At 46.6% G+C, this 16979-nt stretch overlaps 2 protein-coding genes across 2 annotated transcripts in view; one reads left to right on the forward strand and one right to left on the reverse strand.

Moving 5' to 3' along the window:
- Positions 1 to 16979, reverse strand: part of CIMIP4 (ciliary microtubule inner protein 4) — a 553487-nt gene that overhangs the window by 177143 nt on the left and 359365 nt on the right. The gene's annotated exons all lie outside the window — the stretch shown is intronic.
- Positions 1 to 16979, forward strand: part of LOC144824893 (cytokine receptor common subunit beta-like) — a 150519-nt gene that overhangs the window by 128327 nt on the left and 5213 nt on the right. Inside the window, exons 10-12 of the mRNA XM_078683867.1 lie at positions 7289 to 7379; positions 12944 to 13013; positions 15730 to 15833. Of these exons, the coding sequence (XP_078539993.1) occupies positions 7289 to 7379; positions 12944 to 13013; positions 15730 to 15833 (265 nt within the window). The remainder of the gene's footprint in view (positions 1 to 7288; positions 7380 to 12943; positions 13014 to 15729; positions 15834 to 16979) is intronic.

Consider the following 16979-nt stretch of genomic DNA (forward strand, 5'->3'; position numbering starts at 1 on the left):
CACACACACACAACCACACACACAACCACACACAACCACACACACACACAAGCACACAGACAACCACACACACAACACTCACACATCCCACACACAACCACACACACACACAACCACACACACACAACCACAACCACACACACAACCACCACACACACCACCACACATACAACCACACACACAACCACACACACAACCACACATACAACCACACACGCAACCACACACACAACCAAACACACACAGCCACACACACACAACCAAACACACAAGCACACACACTCACAACCACACACACAACCATCCACACACAACCAAACACGCAACCACACACACAAGCACACACACCCACAACCACACACACAACCACAAACACACACACAACCACAACCAAACACAAACACAACCACACACACACACACACACAACCACACACACACCTGACCACATAAGCACACACACGCACAACCACACACACAACCATCCACACACAACCACACACACAACCACACACACAAGCACACACACAAGCACACACAACCACAACCACACACACAACCACAAACACACACACAACCAAACACAAACACCCACACACACAACCACACCCACCTGACCACACACACACAACCATAAACACACACAGCCACAACCACACATACCACCACACACACACACAACCACACACACAACCACAACCACACACACAACCACACAACCACACACACAACCACACACACATACTCACATAAACACACACAACCACACACACAACCGCACACACACCCAACCACACACACACAACCACACACAAACACAACCACACACACAACCACACTCACACACAACCACAAGCACACACACAACACACACAACCACACACACACCACCACACATACAACCACACACAACCATACACAACCGCACACACAACCAAACACACACAGCCACACACACACAACCACACACACAACCACACATAAAACCACACATAAAACCACACACGCAACCACACACACAACCACACTGTCAGTGCACACTTTCAAAAGGCACAGACACCATCAGTCGTCAGTGCTTGCTTTCACCGAGCACAAACACCACCAGCCGTCAGTTCACGGTTTCACCAGGCACCAACACCACCAGCCGTCAGTAAACGCTTCCACCAGGCACACACCACCAGAGGTCAGTGCACGCTTTCACCAGGCACACACACACCACCCGCCGTCAGTGCACGCTTTCACCAGGCACACACACACCACCAGCCGTCAGTGCACGCTTTTACCAGGCACACACACACCACCAGCCGTCAGTGCACGATTTCACCAGGCACACACCACCAGCCGTCAGTGCACGCTTTTACCAGGCACACACACCACCAGCCATCAGTGCACGCTTCCACCAGGCACACACACCTCCAGCCGGCAGTGCACGCTTCCGCCAAGCACACACACCACCAGCCATCAGTGCACAATTTCTACAGGCACATACACCACCAGCCGTCAGTGCACACATCAATTGTTAACGCATCCACAATTAACTATTGTAGCAATCGCAGTATGGCGCACTTTACTTTTAAACATATTCATGTAAAGCGCAGCATGCCAAAAAATAAATACAATTGTTTTTGGCCGACAATTTATAGACTTTTGTTGCAATTGGTGTTGCAATATTTAGCAATGCCAATAGCTCAAACTTAATAATGCGAGACCTATTGCATTGCAAATGCTTGTTATTCATGAGCTAAGACCTTTATTACAGCAGAAAGTAAAGGAAGGCTTTCAGGCTTATGTCTCCCATCTGACTAAAAAGCCACCTTGCTCCTCAGAAGTAACAGGAAGAGATAAGTTCCCTCTTAAATGTTACAGCCTTTCAGACCTTTCTGGTCATTGAATAAGTCACCCAGAAAGTCATCATCATCTGGCTCCCCATCTGGTATCTCGTCTTGGGTCGCAACAACCTGGGAGGTCTTAGGAGGAGGCGACTCCCTACTCTATCAACAAAGCATGGTCAACAATTTGCTCAATTATTTGCACAATTGCGTCAACTGAGATTCTCTCCTTTGGCTGAGTTTGTAAATCTCGCTCTCTAACAGAATTAAGAAGGAACTTCTTTCAGAATATTGCCTCTTCTGGGATGCTTTCACTTGCTGTATTGCAGCCTCTACCAGAGACTGCTTTTGTTTTCGGCAGCACTACCTATCACATTATAGCAATACAGAGTAACCAGAACAACGCGGTCCCAGGCATTCTTGCGAGACCACTGCAATGAAATATCTCTGACTAGTGATGGCAAAAGCACAACAATGCTAGATCAAGCTGGGACACCACTTCAATCTATCATGAAGCACTAAGTTCATAATTCCATGTTTTTCCAGACCAGATCGCTAATGCAGGTCCAATGGATCTCACTGCAAACTTTTCAAGCTTGCTCTGCAAAAAGTTTAAACTAGTGTGCACTACAGTAAAGGTATTTTATTTACAGGGATCTGCTGTACTATGACCCCCCAAAAAACTGATATGAAACTCAGGAATCATTACTCTTACCTGCTCTTTCAAGATAGGTAAGAAGCACAACAAAACAACGAAAGCAGAACCAAAAGCGCTCTGATGACTTCTTCCTCTTTATAATACAGGTAGAGGATGGAGGTAATATTTGTCGTTTGTGTGTTTATGCTTGGATAAGTAAAAAGTGTCTGCATGTAGGAAGTGATAACTCCTCAAGTAAAGACTGCAAAGAGGTAGAAGGGCAAGAAAGTAATATAAAAATGCATTACAAAGGGAAATCCTAAAAAACAAACAGAGGAATTGTCCTAGAGGGTTGGGAGGTTGTTCCATGGGACAAAAAAATCACCAATCTTAAAGGCTCACCTGTTCAGAACTATCAAATGACTTTTCCCAAAGACTTTGTGCACGCCTTTCTATCAACTTTTTCCATCCCTCTTATTATGCTGTCACCATCACCCCAAATATAGATATCTTTTCTAACAACCATGATACAAATATAAAGCTTACTGCATGGAAGTTTCCAAGCAAGCAAAACTCTTTTTACCCACTCATGAGTACTTTCAATCTTTTCTCTTGAATTATAGTATTTTATCAGATGTTTTATCTATAGTTTTGCTTTCACAATGCCTAAATGTGTAGAAATTCAGAAGAAAGTTCTTTCTTCATTAACAATTACGGTGGAATCCTTTTCTCAATTTAAACTCTTGGCTTTGCATTTTCGGAGATAGAACTGGTCAGCAATATGTCCAAAGAATGCTGAACTTCACAGTATGACAGGTGAACAGTGATTAATGAGGACTGATAGAATCTGATTGTCAGAACCTGGTTACCTGAAAGGGTTTGCCAACACACTTCTGTCAAATCTAAAACAGCGGTACCACTAAATCGAATAAACCAAGTGAACTACGCCTTTGACTGGAAAGTTGACAAAATAGGTATGGCAAAATCTGATTTTCATAACCTGACCAACTTAAAGGGTTTGCGAACAAATTTAAAAAAAATTGAATACAGCAATATAACCAACTCCAGTAAGTCATTAAGTAAACTATGCCTTTGAATGGACGTTAAGTGAAAAAGAACAGGAGTATAACCCATAGACCTAAATGGGACTGGGTATGTAAGGTATATAAGAAAACAGTGTCCCACTGGGTGTCAATGTCAGAGACAATTTAAATCTTTGCATACAATAAGTATTACAGAAAAGGAACACCAGGGAGTCTCAGTACATTTGTGAAAAGGTTATTAATCACCAATTATATTGAACATGGGAAGCACAGTTGAAAAGCAGCACTGTACATGAAAGACAATCATGGAGCAACCCAAATAGCACTTGGTGACAAGGTGATGACGAAGTGATAGTGACGACGCAAGTGAAGGTGAAAGACAGCGAGGTAGGCGCAAAGTGATAAAAAACAATCAGATATAGGCTTTTGCATTGAATATACAAAATAAACAAGTTCAATTTGGCATAGTGATAAGCCTATTGGTAGCGCGCCATGGAATCGCGCTGTGGTTGTCGACGGCGTTTCGATCCTCTATAATTCGGGATCCTCTTCAGGACAGGGTTGACGTTGAATTGGGGTGCTGCATGGGAAAATAATTAATTTTAGGAGATCGGGCATGTGGAGGAGGAGGCTTAAAAAGGAACACAAATGTGAGCCGGGTGATCGGGCACTTCACATTTAACTTGAAGCAAAAAGGGGGGGGGAATCTAGCAGTGTGGGCGGTGGTAGGTCGCATGCAGCTCTAATGAGTGCGTAGGGAAGGTTAGACTAGGGTGGAGGGAATGGGTAAGGAAGGGGCGATGGTTAGCAAACCTGAAATATTGGAGCGCTGACAGTGTGGAGGGGTCAGTCGTCCATAAGGTAGTGGGTCCAGGTACTCGGGAGCAAATCAAGGTACTGGGGAGCAATTCAAGATAATGGTCCAGGTCTCCTCTAGTTGTGTCGGTTAGGTGCCTAGAAGACAGGTTATGGAAACAAAGGAAAAGGCGGATATTGTCGAGCAGTTTAGGCGAAGTCCGATACTCCCGCAATGGCGGTGATTAGGTCGAGGGTTGGTGGATTACCTGGGTGGGTCTGAACGGAGGGATCAGTCGTCCACAGGCGGCGAGTCAAAGGATCACTGCCAGGGGGTTAGGTCTCCTCTAGTCGAGCCGGTTGGGCGCCTAGAAGAAGTTGGAAAAAAGTGTTCAGGGCGGGCGCTATCGGGCAGTGTCGGCGAGATCCGACATTTCCGCACTGTAGGCGGATCGGGGAGGACGTTAGTGGGTTACCTGGGTTAGCCGGGCGTTTGGGCCGATTGAATCCTTGGCAATACCGTCCACCGCAGAGTAGCGGGTTCACTGTTGTTGTCGGATGGAATCAGGAAGTAACCGGAGGGGGGGGGCGGGGCCACAGGGTGTGGGGGCGTGAAGGGGTGGAGAGCAGCGGTGGGACAACGCCCATTGGCTGAATCTCTCGGTATAGAGAGGGGAACGTGATAGTATGGTCCGTAAAGTTAAGGAGTATATACATTATCCTACCTCAAAAGTAGTTACATTTTGATAACAAAATTAGTACAGTAATACACAGGAATTGCTATGTGGTCTAACAAAAGTGCAATTTTTTTTTTACAAAGTCATAAATGGATCACGATGTATATAATTACACAATAAGAGTTCAAAGCGCATGGAAGTATACGCCACAACAATAGTTCTAGCATGGGTGATCTGTAGATGTATTAATGGGACCACATAGGTAAGGATGGTAATTACAATTTGGGAAATGAATAGATACAGGGAGAAGTTAATAAGTCTGCATGGAGATTCAAGTAATGACCGTGCTACTCCATTCATCAAGAGTGTTCAGGCCCCTGTTCACGGAGCCTGTGAGTGAGATCCATTTGCATTCAGCTCGGTTTAGGAGTGAGTTTATATTGCCACCTCTGGTAGGGAGTCTGAGATGTTCAATTACCTGCCAACGTATATCAATGTCCCGGTGGCCTTTTTCAATGAAGTGTGAGACAAGAGGGGCTGACAGAACTTGGCAGTTGACTCGGCTCTTATGTTGGATGATGCGCTGTTTCACCATTTGGGTAGTCTGACCAATGTAAAGTAGATCGCAGGGACAGCGAATAGCATAAATCACGTTATATCTTCATTATTCAGGGTTCAGACTGAAAAGTATGATGTGTACTAAGCACGTTCCTCACTCATCACTGTTAATCCTGGATTGCAATAGCTTTTTCTGGATTGTAAAAGGAGATTTGGTGAGAGGAGGGGACGTTGTTTAAAGTGTCTCCCTGTGCTGTTAGTAAGAAAGCTCCCTCTGGTATGTCTGATCGGTGGTTCCTGCAGTATGGGCAAAAGGGCCACCATTTAAGGGTCATTCACTGGTCTGCTGGTTATAGTGCATGTCAGACACTAGCATATGTACCTCACACATCTCTCCTCATTTGGGAGTCCACAAATCTGTTGTATGTCAGTGAGATGGCCTCATTTGGTGCTGGTGAAATGTCTCCATGAATGCTAGAGGGTGTTGTTGAAAGAACTCCTTTGTGTGATTCTAATGGCTGAGAGGCAGGGCCGAACTGGCAACCCAAAGCCTCCCTGGCTATTTATTTCAGACCAGCCACAGTACCGTACATTAATCACCTGACTTCTATGAACACTTTTATTGTTGCCTGAAAACTACTGGATTTACAAGGAACTCTGCAGCAGATGCTTTCAAAACTGCTGCCCTGCTACAAAACCAATCCATAGTAAAAAATCAGCCCCCCACCCTACCCAGCCTCCCGGGGAAACGCCTGATGCCCGGCACGGCCAGTCTGGCCATTTTGGGAGGTCCTCCTGGGATGCTTATAATAATGAGGGCTTTATGTATTGAGAGGGTGCTTCAAATGTTTGAGAGCGTTCTTTAATCAGAGCTAGTAGAATTATGCAGCAAGTGACGACCAAATTATGCTGCAGTTGTTTACTAAATTATACAGCAAGAAAAGGCAAACTATACGGTGTAATATGGTATATCTTGTGTTAGTATCGCCGTGGCATTTTTACACATATTAACACTTGGGCAAAGGTTTCACCTCATTAATATTACTTAAACATCCAGATACCGTAATAAGCAACAGTGAAGGGACTAGTCAACCTCTGCAAAGGACCTTCCACCTTGCTGCAACACATGCTTTTTGCTGAAATCTGCCGATTATCCAGCAGGCTGCGACAGCTGCTCTAACAGTAATACCAGCATAAGAGCAGCGCCGCGATTAGCCTGAGTGGGCTGACTTGACGCTCACTCAGGCACAGGGAGCCTGTGCCATTTCTCCACCCGGCTGTGCCACACAGCGGGGTTGGAGAAATGTAAGTGTGCATACGAGTTGGGTCGTCCTAAGATGGCTGGCCAATCCGACATGTGCCCTTACAGGGCACCTACCCCCACTTGTCCTCCCTGCAGCTGTGACGTTCTGCCAGGATGGCCCCGCCCCTGCCCTCAGGCTGGCAATTGGTTCTGTAAAAAAAAAATGGTCACAAACTGGGTGTATTATCATTTTATTTTTCTGTGAAGCAATGCTACTCCGCTATAACGGAGGTGGCGCCCCTGGCAGCACATCGGGGTTTTTGTATCAAATCCATTATTATGCAGAAAGCGACATGGCCGCAAAATCGCATAATTCCAGTGGCCCTGACTGTAATGCACTGAGGATGGACAAGGGCAAGGAAAGCTCGAAAGGAAAGTTGGTGACGGCTATTCTGGAGCTAGCCGTATCTCATGTTGCACACTAATTCACATCTCGTTTCTCTTCAGCATGGGACCCACAGATCCTGTATGTGCTGCTGCTTGTTGGGGTTATCTTTCTGTTGGCTGCAGCTGTTCCTTGCTACAATTACCTCAAGAGGTGAGATTGATCCATTCATTCACTACCGATTGCAGACCTGTCAGTGACAGACTCCCATCCCCAACAAGTTGCCACTTGTCTCCACCTCCCCTTCTGTATACTCCCTGCACGCTCCTTTGATCTATGTAATCACTTCTAATAACTTCCATTGTAGCCCCCCTCAACCTGTACTGGAAGAACAAGTTACTTACCTTCGGTAACAATATATCTGTAAGAGACATATGTTACTTATAGATTCCTTACCTTAGAATTAACCCCCGGTGTCAGACTGGATCCGAAGAATCTTTTCTCAGCAGTACCCCTGCGCGTCGGTAGGTAGCGTCGGTCGACTCCGCATTCGTAGTCGGCATTGTGATTGCCAGGATAATGGTGCTGTACCTACTTAGACGCCGTCCCTGCGTGCTGACATCAGTTCTTTTACATGACATTCCACGCCAGAAGCACAGAGCCACGCAAGACACTGACCACTGGTGCACAAAACTAGGGCCCTGAAAGGGAGACCCTTACTCTAGAAGTCAGTTCACAGAACGGGGAGGATGGGTGGGGCGGTAAAGAATCTATAACTAATATATGTCTCTTACAGATATATAGTTACCAAAGGTAAGTAACCTGTTCATCTGAAAGATACTATTAGTTACAGATTCCTTACCTTAGAATAGCACCCCAGCAATCATAACACCAGAGGAGGGGCTGCAAACTAAGTTCACACCAGGTAGTCCTGGTGTGAACAGCCAAAGAAGCCGTCTCTCCGGACTTGACTATCCAGGCAGTGATGTTCAGTGAACGTGTGCAGAGAGGTCAATGTGGCTGCCTGGCAGATATCACTGAGGGGGACTCTACATCCCAAAGCAGTAGTGGCTGCAGTCGCACTGGTGGAATGGGCGTGCAGTCCTACCGGAGGCTCTTTTTTCGCCAAGGAGTAACAGATCTTAATGCAAAGACGACCCATCGAGAGATGGTCCGTTTTTGCATGGCCCGACCTTTTTTCGAGCCCACATAGCCAACAAAGGGTTGATCGTCCACCCAGAATTGTTTTGTGCGATCCAAATAAAATGATAATGCACATTTTGGATCCAGACGGTAGGGTCTCTCCTCCTCCTTGGAAGGATGCGGGGGCAGGAAGAAGGTGGGCAAAGTGATGGTCTTTCCTATGTGAAAAGAGGTAACCACTTTGGAACTTCAGGTCCCACTGCAGAGCCCGCATATGCCACCTGGCATGATCCACCAGCAGGATGCAGGAGGCCCAGCAGCCTCAAGGTCATTCTAGATAGAGGCTGAAACATCGGTATCATAGCCTGAATATCCCGGACTCGCAGCTTGGGAGGATGAGCCCGAAACTGCACAGTATCCAGACTGTTCCGATGAAAAGCAGCTTCTGAGAGGTAATCAGGTGTGACTTTGGCACATTGATAGTGAACCCCAGCAAGTGCAGGAGGTCCGCTGTAGTCTGGAGGTAGGAGACGACAGGCTGGGGCGAGCCTGCCTTCAACAGCCAGACGTCGAGATAGGGTAAACTGGAACCCCTAATCTGCGCAGATGAGCTGTGACCACCGCCATCACTTTCGTGAACACCCGAGGGGTGCTGGTAAGGCCAAAGGGGAGCAGGGTAAACTGAAAATGCTCGTGGCCTACCATGAACCGTAGGTAACGCCTGTGGGCTGGCAGAACGGTAAAGTGGAAGTAAGCGTTCTGCAAGTCCAATGCTACTATCCAGTCTCCATGGCCGAGGGCAGACAGGACCTGAGCTAATGTCAACATTTTGAACTTCTCTTCCCAGAGGAAGCGTTTGATATACCTGAGATCCAAGATAGGACACAGGCCTTTGTCCTTCTTGGGTACCAGGAAGTAGTGGGAGTAACAACCACAACCTACTTCTAGGACAGGGACTCGCTCGATAGCTCCCTTGGCCAAGAAAGTGGTAACTTCCTGACAGAGAAGGGCCAAGTGATTCTCCGACATGCGACGCAATGTTGGTAGCATGGAGAGAGGGGCAGTCTTGAAGGAAAGGGAGTAGCCCCTTTGGACTATACGCAAAACCCACCTGTCTGATGTGATGTTGTGCTCATGGGGGAGGTGATGGCAGAGCTTGCCGCCCACTGGGAACTAGTGGCCCTGAAAGGTCAGACTAGGAAGTTTTGGAGGCTGCTGCAGAGGGGGCACTGGTGGACTGGCCCGCCCACTGGCCCCCAGACCCACGACGCTGGGACCCATGTCCCCGGCTGCACCGGACTGTGGCCCTGGGTGGAAAGTGGTGAGACACCCCTTCTGTAGCCAGGAAAGGGGCGAATGGCAGACTAAATGGGGCGAAAGGTGGCAGCGAGTCCCAAGGATCTGGCCATTGCTCTAGAGTCCTTGAAGCGTTCGAGCGCATTGTCCGCCTTGTCACCAAACAGGCAATGGCCATCAAAGGGCATGTCCAAAAGGATCGATTGGACCTCCCCGGAGAAACCAGTGGACCTCAGCCAGACATAGCGCCTCAAGGCAAATGACGTAGAAATTGTTCTATCCAGCGAGTCGGCGGCATCCAGCCCACATAGAATGACAAACTTTGCTGCATCTCTACCCTATGCGACTGCATGGGAGAGTATGGTCCGGGCCTCCTCCGGGGACTGTGGCAGCACTTGCGCAACCGTGACCCCCACAGAGTGGGTGTAACAGCCCAAGAGACATGCAATGTTCACCAACAGCAGTCCTAAGCTGTCGGAAGAAAACATCTTCTTTCCAAGATGGCTAGCTTCCTATCTTGGGTAGCAGTAGGGAACGCGCCTTTGGATGTTGAGGCTTGGACCACCAAGCTCTCGGTGGCAGGGTGTTGGAAGAGGAAAATTGGGTCACCCGGGGCGGGCAGTTGTGTCGGGCAATCATCCCATTCACAGGAGCCCCTGTGCTGGGCTTGGACCAAGTGCCCAGAAGGATATCTGTGAGTGCCTCATTGAACGGCAGCAGGGGCTCCGAAGAGGCCGCTGCCGGCGGAAGCACCTCAGTCAGGAGGTTAGTCCTGACTGCCACCGTAGGAAGCTCAAGGCCCAAGGCCTCTGCCGCCCTATGCAACACCACAGCGTAGGAGGCTCCCTCCTCCATGGCCACGCTAGGGGGAGAAAGCATACCAAGGTCTGGGGAGGTATCCAAACCACTGGCCTCATCCAACTCCTCTCTCCAATCCGGCTCTTCAAGCTGGTCTGTCAGAGGGTCAATATACCCTCTCAGTCCTCCACCTCCTCCTCTGGCTGCCACTCAGGGCGATAAGGAACTCCAGAGTAGAACAGTGGTACAAAAGTACTGATCAGCGCCGGCACTGGCGTTGTGTCCAAGTCAAGGCGAAGGCTGGGGTTGACGCTGGCTGGGGACACATCCGGTGGCGGAGGTGTTGTTAGAAGAATCAGTGCTGGGTGAAGTGTTGTGAGGTCGACCGGCACCAATCTGGATATCCAGGCCTGGATCCCGGGGGGCCCTGCAGCGCCGAGGACCGAGCCGCCGGCATCAAAGGCCTAGAGCCCCAAGCCGAGTCCGCAGGGCCAGAAGTCATGCTGGCGGAGTCGGGCTGCCCAGAGATGGAACGGAGGGCTTGGTAAAATGCATGAAGCTGGGCAGGGTATGCTCCGGGATGGAGGGAAGCTCATAGCCGTCCCAGTCCGCATCCCACGTCACATCAGCCGAGGGACGGAGAGAAGTGGAAGAGGGAGGGTGCTTCTTCTTCTTGTGCTTCGACTTACACGATGATGATGATTTTGAGGAGGAATGATGGTGGTGACTCCGTGACCGGTCGACCTGGACCTCGCGCATCGCGGAGCTTACTACCCGGGCATCCAGAAGCTTTCGGGACTGCTCCCATAAAGACTTCGGGTTCATGGTTCAGGTCGGAGCACAACTTTGGGTCGTGGTCGATCTCCAGAACACCAGAGGCACACGAGGTGCGGGACCGTGACCGACATCAACTTGTGACAGGAGTCACAAGGCTTGAAGTTGGTCTGACGATGGGACCTCCCTACGTGCACCGGGAGTCGAACGACTCGAAAAAGTTGTTCACAAAAGTCGAAAAGGTGTTAGTCAAAAAATTACTAAGGACACCGCTCTCTGCGGATCTGCACTGGCTTGTGCGGAAAAAGAAAGAACTGACGTAAGCGAGCAGGGGCGGCGTCTAAGTAGATACCGCAACGTCATCCCGGCGATCACAACGCCAGCGACGAACGCGGAGTTGGCCGATGACGAATGCAGAGTTGACCGACGACACCTACTGACGCGCAGGGGTACTGCTGAGAAAACAATTCTACGGATCCTGTCTGACGCCTGGGAGTAAGACTAAGGTAAGTAATCTATAACTAATAGTCTCTTTCAGATATAAACTCTCAGGTAGACACCTGGCGTCGTCACTATGTTTTCAGCCACAACGCTGACCCTTGTCCTCACGCAGGTTTTCGAACCCTTCAGTCAGGCAGAGCCTTGGCCTCACTCCGCTGCTTTCCCCTGTCATTATGACTTAACTCTGTTGTTCTCAAGTCTTATTTCGACCTTCATCATCTGCTCTCATCTGTCAGTTTGTTTCCCCAACCCCACTCGGCTGCCCCCACCTGTCAGGCTGACCTCACGCTGCTGAACTCGTCAGCTGATCTCACCTACTAGGACATGACTCAGGTGCTCTACCTTCTGACCTTTCGCTTACTTAACTATTCAAACCTGTCATTCTGAGCTCACTTGACAACTTTCACAAGTCATTCTAACTTCTAACATCACTCAGCTGCTCTTGAAGCAAGAAATCACTCTGTTCTCATCAATAATTCTGAAGTATGAGCTCTGCTTCTTTCATCTGTAAGGCTGAGTCGAAATCCGCTCTGCTGCCAGGCCGAGACTAGACCTCACTTTATTGACACCTGTTTCTCTAATTTTCGTGGCCGGGCCCCACTCTGATTCTCACGTATCAGTTTATTCTCTGGCCTCACTCTGCTGCTCTCACCGGTCACCCCATTAGCCTCGACCTCACTCAACAGCTGCGGGTTGTCAATCTGGCCCATGACATCACGTTGGTGATTCTTGTCAATCTGACCTCACTAAGAGGCTCTCGCTGGTCATTATGCCCTCTGACTTTAGTATGCTGCTTTTAACTGTCACCCAGACCCTTGACCTTTTTGAATCTGTCATTCTGATCTCTAACCTCACTCTGCTGCCTTAGTAGCCATCATAACACTTGACCTCACTCTGCCACTCTAAGCTGCCACCTTGAGCCATGGCTTCTTACAGCTCCCATCTCCTGCCAGTCTGATCTCACTCAAACGCATTCGTTTGTCAATCTGATCACTGACCGCACTCTGTTGCTCTCGCTTGTCAATGTGACCCCTGACCTTACTTTGCTGCTTACACCGGTCACCCCATTCCATACCTGATTTTGCTCTATGCACCTGCCAGTCTGACCCCTGACCTCACTGTTAGTTATTCCTCTGACCTCACTGTGCCTCATTCTCAGGTTGGCTTGTTTCTAAAACTTACTCTTGTCCTTTTGCCTGTCAGCATTGAAAATTAATACTGTTTTTGTCATGACCCCTGACCTCTTTCTTCTCTGTCACTCATAGGTCAAAGCGCAGATGGGAGGACGAGATTCCGAATCCTAACAAAAGCAAATTGCTGGCCAGCTTCCTTCAGGTAACGAACGCGGTGCCAGAGTTCTGAAAGCATTCCTAAGCCCTAACCAGGTAGATCTGTAGATTAATGAAGACGCAGCAGAGATCTTTTTATGGCCTGCAAATGACAGTTTTAAAATCCTAGCAGAGTGGATCATGACTTTCATTCTTCTGTGGTTGATAAAAGGAGCATAAATGACTTGGGTATTTGTGCCATCTGTTATTTAGGTGCCAATAAACAACGTGGTACTAGAAATCATGGGCTGGTCTTAGCGTTAGACCTCTAGTTAGTCTAGGGTTTCAAGGTTATGGATAGGGGTTGAGGACTGAGTACGATTTTTAACGGATAGGATGAGGTTTAAAGTTAGTATCTAAATTGTGGCTGGAAACTTTGTGAAAGATTACAGGCCTGCCAGTGTTAGGTTGGAAAGTTACAAGTAAGAAACAAAGATAAAGTTAAAGTAGGTTTCGGGGTTACATTTAATGGTTAGACTTAAAGATATCTTTGGCGGTGGGACATTGGTTAGGTCTGAGTTAGGGCTTTAGAGTTAGACTAACAGAAAGACTAGTCATTAATCAGAGGAGTAAAAATTAACTACAAGAGTCTACAAGCCTGATTCCCAGAGAAAATTGTTTTGGAGACCTTCAACCACACATTCACAGTTTGTGGCGTATATTATCTATGCTGGTGTGGTTTGGTGGGTAGTGTCATCATTGGGTCTTTAACTTGAGTGTCCTCTTCTCTAAGTGATTTAACATCCTCCACCAGGATGGAGACCGTCTGGATGCTGACAGTGGTGTGTAATTAAAATTATCTCCTATCCTGCAAGGAAACTTTATTGAGAAAAGGAAATCAGGGTAGGGATAATGCTGAAAACAGCCCGGTGTTTTGTTGATAAGCTACTGGTCCACAACACCTTGTGGTCAGGTCGACATGTTTCAACCCAGATCTGCCCATATGGGTCTGTGGCCTTCATCAGGACAGTGTGTATGGAAGACCTAAAGTTTAGGGCACGCCAAAGATAGCTCAGCTAACTATATTAACTTACCAGTCTTTGTTAATAGGCAAACTCTGCTTTAGACGGATCGGGTTATAGGCGCAGTGTTTGTCCCATAATTTAAAGGGAATAGAAGTCACCCCATGGGATGGAAGAGTACTTTCTCTTTCTATTGACAATTGGAAGATGAATGAACCTCTGCTTCTTCCTCCCTCCTATCTGATTTAAATAACATGAGGCCTTGACATATGCTTATGTTTTAAAATTTGAGCATGCGTTATAGGGTAATGGCTAGGATAACTTAACTTTCAGGGTTAGGCCTAGGCCCTAGCTGGAGTATTAGCGAATGGGCTACCTTCAGGGTTAGTTTAGAAGGTTAGGGATACGGATTAAAGGTAGGACTAGATTAGGTTTTAGGATTAAGCTTGAGAATAAACAGGGCTCTATTAGATGGCTTGGGGCAGTCAAATGTTTTAAAGTTAGAGATATGCCTGAGGATTTGGGTTAAAGTAAGGTTGAATTGCTAGGACTAAGGTTAGGCTGATATTTTAAAGTAAGAATAGAGGTGAAGGACAGGATTAATATAAAGTTTTGAAGTTAGGCATTGGGTTAAGCAATGAGTAAAGTTTGAAGATTAGGAAGATGGTTGGGGTTTAGGATTTGAAAAATGTATTTAAGACAGGTTATGGTTTCAATAAGTTTTGACATTCAGGGTTACATAGGGTAAATGATTAGACTAGTTTCAGGGTCATATATGGATTTTCAGTGTATCAATTAACAAGTCTACAGTAGATTTGCAGATTAGACGAGATGATTAGTCTTAAAGTTAGCATAAGGAATAGGCCATAAGTTGGGTTTGTGTTCAAATTTAAGGTAAGGCCAGATGGTTGGAAAAAGGGCCAGGAGTAAGTCTGAAAATACGTAGAGGGTTACAGTTATGTATTTAAGATTTGAGGGTTATGAGTAGCTGTTACGAGTCAAAACAATGTTTTAAATTTAGGGACACGTTTAGGATTAGACAAAGTTTCAAAGCTTGTCACCAACATGATAAAAGTAAGGTTTTACATCAGTATGGTGTTGGTGGTTAGAGACAGGTTAGGTATAGATTAAAGATTTAGAATTAGGAATTGGTTTAGGTGATTAGGTTAAAGTACAATTTTGTCAATAGCGCTAGCTACAGTAAAAAGTTAAAGTAAAGATACATTGACTTTTAGGGTTCAGCTGAGATTTTGAGGATGGGGATATGGACAATGGACAAAATTAAAATACTGTTTAATGACTGGGCTAAGTTTAAAAGTTATGGATAGGTTGAAAATGAGGATTTATAGCAAGGGCAGGTTTGTAGATTAAAGCTAGAGTAAATATTTTAAGTTAAGAATAGAAATAAGGTTTAGAGTGAAGTTTTAAAGGGAAGATTAGGGATTACTGATTTATTCAGGTTTTTAAATTATGACTGGACTTTAGGCTGTGGGTTAGGTTCACAAATAAAGGAGGGGCTTAGTGTTATCTTTAAAACAGAATTTTGAGAGACTGGCATGCATGTCAGGGTAGTGGATTTGTGGTGAATGTTAAGGAAAGAGCTGCTTTGAGAGTTAGGGGGTTTGAGATATAACTTCTCATGTCACCTCAATTCATGACTGTCCCCCTTCATCTTAGATACTAACACTCACCCACATACTGTCAACAATCTCACTGGACTAACTGCCTCAACAGTGGTTTCTGTTGTGTTTCTCATTTCAGAAGGGGTCTCTAGCTCTCCAATCAAACATCAGAGGCCCAGGGGGGCCCCAGCAATATCTTCCAGAAATTGAGGACCCCAGTAGCTGCTGTCTATTGACTAAAGGGTGAGGTGATCTAGTGAAAGGAGAGGGGCATTTGGTTGGCTAATGTACGGACAGGAGGGGCTGTGTGGCTGGCTGATATAGGGAGACAATGGATGGTGATCTGATGCTATAACCAGTGGCTACTGTGTGTCTGGCTGCAACAAGGACAGCTAAGGCTGTGTGATTTATTCCTAAGGAGAGGGTTGTTTGTGACATCCTACTATATAGACATAGTGCTCTGCACTGTCACAAGGAGAGCAATGCAGCACGTGTTTCTTACAAGTTCGCAATGTGCTATACATTTCCAATTAATTCTTATAATTAATTAATTTAGGAAGCTGTGATGGCCCCCCACTAGTATCAGCAAAAGGGCTGTATTACTGCCTGATAGAAGAAGAATGCACGATGTGTAACTACTACACGAAGAGGGGGATGTTTGACTGACTGCTGTGTGTCTGGCTGTTCCAAGGACAGAATTGGCTGTGTGTTTGGCTGCTTTTATGAGACAGTGGGTTGTGTGATTGGTTACTATAATGAGTTCTCAGATTGTTATCAGCTGCTACAAAAGAGCTTTGTTGATTGGCTAAGGTCAGCAGAGAGGGATGTGAGGTTGGCCGCTATAAATGGAGGGAGCTATATGACTGATTGATACCAGAAACTGTGGCATAACTAGTTGATATTAGGTGAGCTTAGGCTCTGTGACTGATTGATGTAAGAAAAGGAGGCAGTGCAACTAGCTACAATCAGGTGATGGGGCAATGCACTGGCTGCTAAATAGGTGGGACTTTGTAACTGGCTGCTGTCACGAGAGAAGTATGTGTGACTTTTTCCTATAAGTCGAAGCAGAAATAGAAGAATTCAGGCTTTGTGACTGTAATAAGTAGAGGGAATTCTGTAACTGGCTGTTGGGCACTGTTCAACTGACTTTACTTAGAGTGGAAGTAATGTCAACATCTTGTGACTGGTTGTGACTGGAAAGGGCTGAATAGCTAGTTATTCAAAACACTGCTGACTGTGCTTATCACTGGTAAGTATAGAGTTTTGCTGAGATCCATACTAGGTTCTGTGTGGCTGCTAGTAATCCTGGTACCTCAGTGTGTCTAGTAAATGAGTTGCTTTGTGACTAATATGCAAAGAGTGTTTTATGACTGGTTACTAAGTAACTGA

Source organism: Lissotriton helveticus, chromosome 1_1 (genome assembly GCF_964261635.1).
Source record: "Lissotriton helveticus chromosome 1_1, aLisHel1.1, whole genome shotgun sequence".
In the NCBI taxonomy this organism is placed as follows: Eukaryota; Metazoa; Chordata; class Amphibia; order Caudata; family Salamandridae; genus Lissotriton; species Lissotriton helveticus.